Source organism: Euphorbia lathyris, chromosome 3 (assembly GCF_963576675.1).
Source record: "Euphorbia lathyris chromosome 3, ddEupLath1.1, whole genome shotgun sequence".
In the NCBI taxonomy this organism is placed as follows: Eukaryota; Viridiplantae; Streptophyta; class Magnoliopsida; order Malpighiales; family Euphorbiaceae; genus Euphorbia; species Euphorbia lathyris.
This window is the reverse complement of record NC_088912.1, coordinates 87,902,880-87,914,072: the sequence shown is the minus strand read 5'-3', so window position 1 is coordinate 87,914,072 and position 11,193 is coordinate 87,902,880. Positions and strand designations below refer to the sequence as shown.

At 34.8% G+C, this 11,193-nt stretch overlaps 1 protein-coding gene across 2 annotated transcripts; it reads right to left on the bottom strand.

Moving 5' to 3' along the window:
- Positions 1 to 1,006: 1,006 nt before the first annotated feature.
- On the bottom strand, positions 1,007 to 6,264 carry LOC136223099 (oligouridylate-binding protein 1B-like). 2 transcript variants are annotated; one of them, XM_066010900.1, is made up of 12 exons: positions 5,953 to 6,264; positions 4,441 to 4,502; positions 3,991 to 4,093; positions 3,825 to 3,901; positions 3,661 to 3,722; positions 3,492 to 3,579; positions 3,242 to 3,317; positions 3,132 to 3,162; positions 2,556 to 2,675; positions 2,157 to 2,242; positions 1,790 to 1,966; positions 1,007 to 1,663 (listed from the first exon to the last, which is right to left on the bottom strand). In XM_066010900.1, the coding sequence occupies exons 1-12, from the start codon at positions 6,058 to 6,060 to the stop codon at positions 1,376 to 1,378; spliced, it is 1,278 nt and encodes a 425-aa protein (XP_065866972.1). In that variant the 5' UTR covers positions 6,061 to 6,264; the 3' UTR covers positions 1,007 to 1,375. The 2 variants fall into 2 exon arrangements, with proteins under 2 accessions (XP_065866972.1, XP_065866973.1); XM_066010901.1 differs by lacking the exon at positions 4,441 to 4,502.
- Between the last annotated feature and the right edge of the window lie 4,929 nt (positions 6,265 to 11,193).

Genomic DNA, 11,193 nt, shown 5'->3' with positions numbered 1-11,193 from the left:
GTAACTTTTTCAAAGTTCTTGTTAACTAAGCTTTAATTAGGTCGGATTGGGTTGATATAATAATGTTATTTTCAAGGAAATTATGTACTTTTTGGGGTTATTTCACAACTTAGAGCATCTCTAGTGGTTAAGTGGTTGGAGGGTTTTCAATAGGGTGGTTAAATAACCCTATTAAAAATTAATCTTTAACATGCCAAACATTTACATCATTTCAATATCTTTTTAAATGTAAATTGGAAAATACACATTTATAGTATTATACTTCAAATCTATTATAATAAAACCAGAAAGACTGTAATAAATATCATTTAAATCTCATTCTTTGTGGACTATAGACTTAACAATAATAGACCATCTAACAAAAGATAGAAATTCCTTCATAGCATTTGTGTACGAATCTCTCGCATGGAGTAAAATGAATTTATGTTAGGAACGATTCAAAAATAGAAGTCGAAGACATTGGCATATGCAAGTTATTCATGTGGCGATGTGTTGAGACATTTGTAGACTCGATTGTTATGATTAAACTTTTGGGGTTCGGTATAATTGCAAGCATACTCTTTTTGTCACAATTGTAGCACATGGCTTTTGCAATATTCTTACTCTTGAGATTATGTTTCTCCTTTTCATGGTGATTGAATCTCTCTCTTCTTGAAGCTTACACCATTTCCTATTTCCACCTTGTGAACTAGAACCTATCATCGCCTCAAGGCCATCATCTTGTGGTAATTATATAAAAATGAATCAAATGGTGTAAAAAAAACTCATATTGTAACCATTCAAGAGTAATTTTACTGCTATATTAAATTTGATATCATTAACATTCAAATCACAATTAAAGACAAATGGGTTGGATTGAAAAGTCAATACGTGATACATTATTTTTGAGCGTCTAATATATAACTAGGATACATACGGGCATTTTGAAATGAATTGACCAGTGTTGCATTCAGGAACTAGATTAACCTTTAATCTAATATATGGCACAAAATGGAGGGGAAGGGGCTAAAAAAAGCACATACATAATGCATAACTCTTCATAAAATTCTCATACAACAGAGAAACATCAAAGCAAATTAGTATTCATGCTAGACACCTCTTCCTCACCACAACCCACTCATCCCCTATTATAACAGTCCTTCCTAATTGGTAGTAGATAATAAACAAAGGGACCCCGAAAAGGAAAAAAAAAAAGTACATTAACATGTATACATCCATACAAATGGCAACCATATTTAGCAAACATGCCGATGATGATGACAACCTCACCGCATGACGAGAGAGAGAGAGAGAGAGAGAGATAACATAAGACTTCCTAATAAAACCTGCAAAAGGCAGGAAATTAAGCTATTGCATTAACCTTATTTTAATGATATTACTGGTAATACATGAGCTGCTGGGCTGCAGCAACATTCTGGAAACCGCCGTCGTATATTGCTTGGCTTGCTCCGGCTGCACCCATTCCCATTGCTGCTTGTTTAAGAGGATGATGCTGACCCTGCGGGTGCATCAAGGCATGGACACCACCCATTTTCCCCATTGCTAGTTGCCGTTCATAGATAAAATCAGTGGATGATAGGCCTGGCAAAGGTGCGGCGGCGACAGGTGGTGGGAGTGGGTTTGAACTCGTTCCTGGTGGGGTTGGCTTGCTACCCCATGAGCACTATACATGCACCGCGAAACAATTATAAATTCAGTAATCTAAACAAATACGAAAAGCAATGAAGTTCATTTTGCCCAAGATGATCATAACCCATGCATCAAGGACTTGGTGCTCAATTTCACAAACCTTTATGAGTTTACCACAAAGAAGCGATGGGGCGTTTCCCATTTGAATAGCTAGAGCTGCCTCAGAATGGGTACTGTATCTCACAAAACCAAATCCTTTGTCCCGCTGGACTCGGACCTCCTCAATGACTCCAGCACCAAGAGAATGGAAATGGCGGTGTAAGTCAAGCTGGGTGACCTGCCAGAGGGGAAATATAACAATATGTCACAAGGTTCAATAGAACCCAGAACTTTTTAATGTTTCAGGAAGCCTGCTAGCTCATACAAGCATTCATCACAGTAATATAATTCTCCTTAAATACGAAAATATCTGCACAATGCATAAGCATTAAATACCCCCTTTACATAGGAAAAGGAAAGTTCCTTACCTCCGGAGCAAGATTGCCAACATAAACAGTTGTGTACTGAGGATTATTTTCAGGAGCCTCGTTACTTGCTGTTTCCTTGCCTTCTTCTGCACAATAGCGAGGAAAAGATATATAAGTTCAGCTTTCATAAACCTAGTTCTTGCCAACGTGTATAGCAGATAACCTAAATCCACCCTGCAAAACCAGTAGAACAGGAAAAGTAGGCAAGAAAAAAGTTTTCCCAGTGAAGGAGATCTCAAATAAATTCATTCATGACTCCACAAGCAAACCGATACAGTCAAATTCCTGAACTAAACTATGGAAGTTCCATCTCCAAAGATTAAGACCCCGACATGTTTATCAACATTACAGTTAGTTACAATCAGAGCACTATCAGCACTCAAATCCAGTAATACTAACCTGATGAGCCATTTGTTAGTTCCACAACGCTTTTGCCATCAGTGCTCTGCTTATCATCATTGTTAACAGCACCTTTTGTAGCCCAGTTGCAACGAATCTGTCTACTCCCAAGCCATTTCCCTAGAAATGGAAAAATTAGATGCACAAGTTAGGTAAAAGTACAATACCCAACAGAAATGTATCATGAACTGATGAATCCACCAGATCATGTAATCAATCTTCTGAACACTAAATGTTGATACAAGAAGAAAAGAAAGGTTATGGTCAAACTTAATATCCATGCCCAGTTCACAATAGAATTCTAAACTTTCCTTCTGAAGATTATAGAAAGAAAAGGATATTCAGATTGGGCTTGTAAATATATAAAAGTAACATATTGCAACACATGTTGATGAAATACTAACATATTGCCTCTTCAATATTTTGTATATGTTATTAGACATAAGAAATTTTACAGTATCTATGTGATTAAGAAAAGAAAAAAGAAACTCCGAGTTCTTTAACAACCATTGGAATTTTTTAAATTACAATAACCCTGAAGCTCTAAAGCAAAATGAGTAACCTGCATCATCATACCTGTTAAGTCATTTATTGCACTTTGCGCATCCTGGAAAGAAAGTGAGAAGTCTGAGCCCTGATAGAGTCAAATATGATACAGTCCAGAATGAAAATGTCAAATACAATACCTGTTGACTTCGGAAAGAAACAAACCCAAACCCTCTTGAACGTCCAGTTTTCTGATCCCACATAACCCTAGCATCTCTGAAACCAATACAAGGTGAGGGCTGGTGCTCCATGTTGAAACATTATAATTAAAATAAATAAATAAATAAAATACAGTGCCTATATAATTCTAAGATTGTGTATTGGAATTGCACAGTTTCATAAAATCTCCCGATCAATCAAGCATATGCAATGAGGAAGAAGACCACTTACGAGCAACTAGAAAACACTGAAAAGCACGCAAACAGTGTCGAATCGGTAACCTCAGGACTGAGATCTCCAACAAATATGTTGAAATGGCCTAAATATCAAAATAAAGTCCTGAGCACAACAAATCATAGAAAGAGAAATTTAAGAACTTCAAACTCAACCAATAATAAACCTGATGTATCTTCCCGCTGACCACTAGCATACGCCCAATTAACTTTGATAGGTTGTCCAAATCTGCAAATCGTGATTATCATAGCAAGATGAAAAGCTGAACCAAAATAATAGCAAGTCAATCAAGAGGAAAAACTAACGAAAATTTAAAAGAAAGCTACATACAGATGCCTTCCATTAAGAGAGAGTATAGCAAGAGCAGCTGATCTACGATCAAAGTAGTGAATAAATCCATACGATGACTACATCAGCAGATATAACAATAATGTCAAAATTATTGGATAAAATCCATATGATATAATAAACTACCAGATTAAACAAATATAGATACCTTTTCCTTTCTAATAAGTTTACAGCCTTCAACAGGACCTGTACTTGCAAAAACTTCTTGGAGAAGTGGTTCAGTTACTTGTGTGTGGATATTTCCCACATAGCTGTAATTTATCAAATAAAACAAGAAGTCAATGAAAATAAACAATGGAAATAAATAGACTCATAAATGACCTTATCCAAATACCAGAAACAATAATCACGCATGTAGTTATCTAATTTTTATGCAAGTCCCGGTGCTGCTAAAAATTAAGTGTAAGCAGGTAATGATAAAAACCAATGCTTGGCCTACAGGAATCCTTTAAAAGACAATTCAGTGAAAAGCACTACAGGTTCATAGACAAGAAAAATATCAGCAACACGGATAGTAGCATAAGGATTTGGATGATCAACACAACAGGAAACAAGAAGAAAAAGAATAGAAAGGAAAAATGTCTAGACAAACACTCACACACTGCGGCAAGTGCTAGGATCAAAACCGGGAGGCAGATTTCCACTGGGAATTGGCTCAATCTGCAAAATGAAAATGTAAAAACGAAAAGAAATAAAAAGGCCAAAAGAGTGGGAAAAAAACACTTCTTAACCTAACGCAGTCTAATGCACTTCAACCCAAAACAGAACCACATAGGTACTAAATGATTACATTGCAAATTGCAAATCAACAAAAGGCCAAATACGAAAATAAGAACATTGGCAGCAGAATTTGTGCAAATCACAACCATAGGGGAGGAAGAGTACCCGGTTCTCAAAGAATCTGAAACATTGAATGAATGACAACACAAATGAAAGCAATGGTACATTTCATATCAGTAGTGCTGCATTATCACATTTTCTTAGTGCTAGTTCCAAAACAATATTCCTCATGCTCTGGGTTCTGAAGATACTTGGATACTTTGTAGACAATTACTTAGAGAATGAGAAACTTGAAGCTTGAGAAACTAAAACCAAAATAAACCTAACAAAACAGATTATTGCGCTTTTCTAGAGGAACTTTCAAACCGCAAAGGACAAAAAAATATACAGCTGCATTCATTTTTCTATTACAGAAATCATAGTATGAGAAGCATGATGCTCTTTCGTCTTTATTAAAACAAGGAAACGTAGGTCAGTGCAGTTCCATATTACTAGTAACTCGAAATTTACCCATCATCAATGTGATGAGATGGCCTAAAAAATTCAGCGAGTTCAAATTTTAGTGGGGGGAAAAAAGGTAAGCCAACTTTTGCAATTTTTATTAGAGAAGCACAAAACATCATAGCTATTCAAAAGATGTGCAGATTACATAGCAGCATTAAAGTGTGATAAATATGTACAAGGACTAAAGCACATAATGAGTCCACAAAAAATTACCAAATAGACAAATGAATATATAAATATGGGCGACAAGTGGTGACAGAGTAAATTTAGTGAGGAAACTATAAGCGAACCAAGATGAAACATTATAAGGTATCTACCGAAAAATCAGAAAGGAAAAAGAGATCATCATTACTTCCGAGAAAGTAAAAGTGGAAACAAAAACAAAAAAGAGCAACGTTTTAACCAACGTTATAATATACGCATGGAGCTTGGGAGTACAAAGAAGTGAACGGAAAAAAAAATGACCCCAAGTGGCATAACCCAAACAGCCATTGGCAAGAATGCCCAAATGTACAGAGAAGAATGCAATGCAAAGACGAGAAATCACCAAATGCAACGCAAAATTGAAGAACCCTAACATTTCAATGATGACAGTAGCAACAACCCTAAACCGATGAATTCCAGAAAAACCCCAAATGCTAAAGATAAAACAACAGCGAGCAAAATCCCTAAGCTGTGAAGACCTACCCTAGTAGCAGCAACTCAATCAAATACAGACACAAACAAACACCTCTGAAACAATCAAACCAAATTCGAAAGACGGGAACATCATCGAAGGATCAAGAATCAGAAAAATTGAGATAATAAAAAGAGTGTAATGGTGAACCTGAGGGGGAGCAAGAAGACCAGGGTGGTAGAGGTTCTGTTGTTGAAGGAGAGCATGCTGCATCAGAGCTTGTTGCTGCTGTTTAATGGTAAGCCTCTGGTGCTGCATTTTTTGGGTGCTGTAAACTGAGAAATCGGGGTGTTTGTTTCCCGAGAAAACTGGAGTTCTCTTATTTTCCTTTATTATTTTCTTTTTAGGGTTCGAAGAAGTAGAAAAAATGGGACCTCAGAGAGGAAAAACAAGAGAGAAATTTGGAAATGAAAGAACGCGACACAGAGAGAGAGAAGCCTCTGAAAGAGAGAGAGAGAGAGAGAGAGAGGGGCAAATGAGTGGCTCCAAGTAAATTATTTATACCTCGATTTTTTTTTCTTAGAAACTTGATAAAATCACTGCGCTTGTGACGAATTTTAACGGAACAGCCAATTGAAAGAGGCAACGTGTCTCTATGATGAAGATATGAAAGTAATTGGGCATTGTGTAAATGAACCTGGTCAGTACGTGTGAGCATATTATTGGGCCAATCAAGTGATAGGGTGCAACAATCTAGCTTCATATTTTTGTTTGGGAGAAGAATATTTTTTTGAAATTGGGAAAAGAATATTTTTATGTTTGGTGTCAATTTGGGAGATAATTAGAGGGGTGAGAGTAGTTAGAAATTATTTATATAGGAGGGGTTGTTTCTTAACTGGGGTTAAGAGCGTGTTAGCATTCTGGCGCAATAGGCGCCGGATTGGGTATCCACAGCGCAAGTTAAATTTGCGCTGTGGATACTGTTTGGAATTGTACCATTACGGCGCCACAGGCGCCGGAATGGTACAAGATTCCTGCGCTTGCGTAAAGCGCACAAAGCCTAATATAGGCTTTGCTCAGACTTGTACCCATTCCGGCGTACCAGACGCCGGAATGAGTACAAGACATTATATTCAATCAGTCTCTTCACGGGTCAGACCCATGAACCCGTGAAGAGACTTAATATTCCTCCTTCTCCCCTTCCTTTAAAGAGAAGGGAGAAGGTTGGAGGCAGATTGCAATATTTGCAATCTGCCATTGAAGAGAAAAGATAAGAAGAGGTTAGTAGTTTTTTTTTTTTTTTGTTAAAATTATATAGTTGATTTGAATGTAGTTTTTAAATTTTTTTGTTGTTAAAATTTTATAGTTGATTTGAATGTAAGTAAATTAAAATTTAGTAAACCATTTTAATCAATATTGCCTAAAAAATGTTAAATGTAATGTATATATTTATATAAATTATAAATTGTTTAAGGAAATCTTTTAATATTTTTTAGGATTATGTTTATAAACTCAAAAAATATATATAGTTTTGTTAAGAATTTAGTAATTAAATTTAACAAAATTGTTAAATGTAATGTAGTTATTAATATAAACTTTAAATTGTTTAAGAAAATCTAATAATATTAACCATAATTATACTTATAAACTCTATTAATTTTATGAAAATGTATATAGCTTTGTTCAGAGTTTAGTAATTAATTTATATGATATTGTTAAATTTAGTATATTTATTAATATAAACTCTAAATAGTTAAAGAAAATCTCTTATTTTTAGAATTATGCTTATAAACTCTAATAATTTTATAAATGTATATAGCTTTATTAAGAATTTAGTAGTTTTTTTTTTGTTAAGAATTTAGTAGTTAATTTAAACAATATTGTTAAATGTAATGTTGTTCATTAACATAAACTTAACTTGTTAGGAAATCGCTTATATTTCTTAGAAGTATTGTTATAAACTCTAAAAATGTTATAAAAATACTTTCATAAAAAATAGAAATGTTATAAATTTATATAATATTTAGAATTATTTTTTTTTTTTGTAAACTGTAAAAATATTTATAAATTGTATGTATTAAAAATGATAATGAAATTTTGATGGTATAATTTATAAAAGTAATATGGATTGTGATTTATTGTCAATATTGTTTATAAATGTGCCTATGAACTCTAATAATGGTATACAAATGTTAGTTAAACAAAATTATAGTAACCAATATCTTAAAATGGTATAATAATGTTAGAAAATGGTAGATGTAAAGTTATTGATATTTTATGCTTTATACATATAATTAGAATTGTCATATTATAATTTATAAAATGATGCGTGTTGTGATTTTGTGCAGTTTCTAACATTACATATTATAAATTTCGGCGCCAGTTGAGGTTAGTTAATTCTGTGAAGTAGATATTATAATTTTAATATTATTTATTTTATTATTAATATTATATTTATTGTTAATATTATTGTTAAATTTTGTCTATAAACTCTAATAATGATATACAAATGTTAGTTAAACAAAATTATAGTAACTAATATTTAAAATGGTATAAAAACGTTAGAAATAAGTATATGTAAGGTTATTAGATTTATTGTTAATTTGGGAGGTACAATACAAATGTTAGGTAAAAAAAATTGCACCAAATAATGTGTGTTGTGATGATTGATATTAAAAATGTTTGAAATTAGTATAGGTAAAGTTAATAATATTTTAGTATAGGTAAAGTTAATGATATTTTAAAATGGTTTAAAAATGTTTGAAATTAGTATAGGTAAATTGATGTAGATATTATAGTTTGAAAGGTTTTCCAATTTATTATTGATATGAAGTTTATATTTGAACTGTGTAATTATATATTATTGATAAATATATATAGGTACAAGATAATGTCTGATTATATCTCCTACATAATTCATTGGGGTGGAAAGTTAGATCTTTCTACCACTAGTTTGCAATACGATGCTTCATATAGTACGACAAGGAACAAACATTTGAAATTTCATAATAGGCCGACATATGATGCACTGGTGTCCAGAATATCAAGTGCAATAGGATTGGACGAAGATGAAAAGTTGACCCTCATTGTATATAAGTCACCTGGGTGTGGAGGATCATTAATGACCTTTTCATATTTTATCATATGTGCTGACGATGACATTGAAGTAATTTACGATAACTTGAGTTATATTCAAGGTTATCATAATGTCGAGCTGTATGTTGAGTTTGAGCGGGTTGCAGTTGGGAATAATGACAGATTAGGGGTCACCATGACGAACACAATTGCTGATGAGAATCATATTCAGATGACTTCTAATTGGGATGGTCAGGGTCCATCAAATGTTGGTGGCATATATGATAATCCAAATGATATGTCAAATGATTTCCTCCATTATGCAATGAATAGTCCATTTGAGGTTGGTCCGAGTGTTCCAAGTGGAGTCGGACAAAGTAGGTTAAACAATGTTCAGATATATGGCGCAAGCAGTAGTGGACATCAAACATATGGTGGAAGCAGTAGCGGACAAATGGCGATGATTGAAGAAGTCGATTTGGAAGAAGATGTTGATTTGGGTTGTATATCACCCGATGAACTTGGACCTGAAGATGATGATTTTGATCATGCTGAATACAATGATGATGAGGTCAATGATGATGAGGTCAATGATGCACATGATGGGGATGGTAGAAGCATCCAACCTGGGGTAGTTAATGTGACAATGGGAATGCTTGATTTGAATGTAGGAGTCCCTGAGGTGCCCTATTTTCATGGCGCACCAACAATACCCCCATTATCAGAATTTGTGTTTCCAGCTTCTCATTATATGAATCTTGCAGATTCAGACATTGGGTTAGGAGAACCGAGCCAGATTGATGGTATGACAATATGGGATGGAGTATCTGAGCTGAAGGTGGGCATGGTATTTGTTGGGAAGCAAGATGTCCAAGCGGCAGTTAAGAGATATTCCATTAAAAGGAATGTCACTTTTGCTACATTAGAATCAAAACCCCAGAAGTATGCTGTGAAATGTATCGATGGAACCTGTCGTTGGAGGATGAGGGCGATTCTAAAAGAAAAACTAGGGTATTGGTGTATCACTAAGTATGGGGATCCGCATACTTGTATCGCATCTCTTCTCACACAGGATCATAATAAGCTCGATTCTAGCATAATAATGGGTTGTATATTGGAGATGCTTCGTGAGTCACCATCATTGTGAGTGAGTGCTATAATTGGGAATATAAGAACTCAATATCAATACACGATTTCTTATAAGAAAGCTTGGTTTGCCAAGAGCAAGGCATTATTGGCGATTTATGGAAATTGGGATGAATCATACAATAAATTGCCTCGCTATATGAACGCATTGAGTCATTACAATCCTGGTAGTGTCAGCGTGTTGATCGTGAATGAAGTGTCGGATTATCGTGTTCGCGTCTTCAAAAGACTTTTTTGGAGTTTCAGGCCATGTATTGAGGGGTTTAGGCATTGTCGTCCAGTTATAATGGTTGATGGTACTTTTTTGTATGGAAAGTATCGACACACATTATTGATCGCAACCGCATTCGATGGGAATTGACATATTCTCCCAATTGCTTTTGCACTAGTTGAGAGTGAGAATCAAGATAGTTGGGGATGGTTCATGCAATGCATACGTGAACATATCACGCAACGAGAAGGTCTATGTGTTATTTCCGATCGACATGCTGGAATTTTGTATGCAATGAATAGTGAAAACCATAGTTGGAGAGAACCATTGGCATACCATCGATATTGCCTTCGTCGCTTCATGAGCAATTACAACTCAAAATTTCACAATGTGACAATTAAAAATCTGATATGGACCGCTGGTACGTTGTCTTTCTATTAATATGTTGATATTTAGAAGCCATTTATTTCAGTAGTTAATTTAAGCCATTTTTCACATAGGGTCTGAACCATAACCGCGGAAATTCACGAAGATAATGGATCGTATTAAGGTAATGGACAAGGAGTCATATAAGTGGATCATGGAAAAACCGCTTGATCGATGGACTGTAGCATTTGATAACGGCACAAGATATGGAGAACACACCACCAATATAGCAGAATGTGTTAATGGTGTTTTGAAAGGGGTGCGTCAAATGCCCGTTAAAAGCATCGTGGAGCACACATTTATGAAGATGGTGTATTACTTTGACCTGCGACGCAAAATGTTTCATAAGTTACTTGGTCAAGGAGAGCAGGTGGGACCTAAGTGCAAGAAGTTCTTGGTTAGTAATGTGAAAAAGGCAAGTGGGCATAAAGTGACCAACTATGACAGCCGCACTGGGCTTTGCCATGTCCAAACGGAGTGTACATGCATGAAATTCCAAATGTTCCGGTACCCATGTTCTCATGCCATTGCATGTTGCTTGAATCTCCACATTGATTGGTGGAAGTACGTTGATAAAGCGTACTTATTAAAGG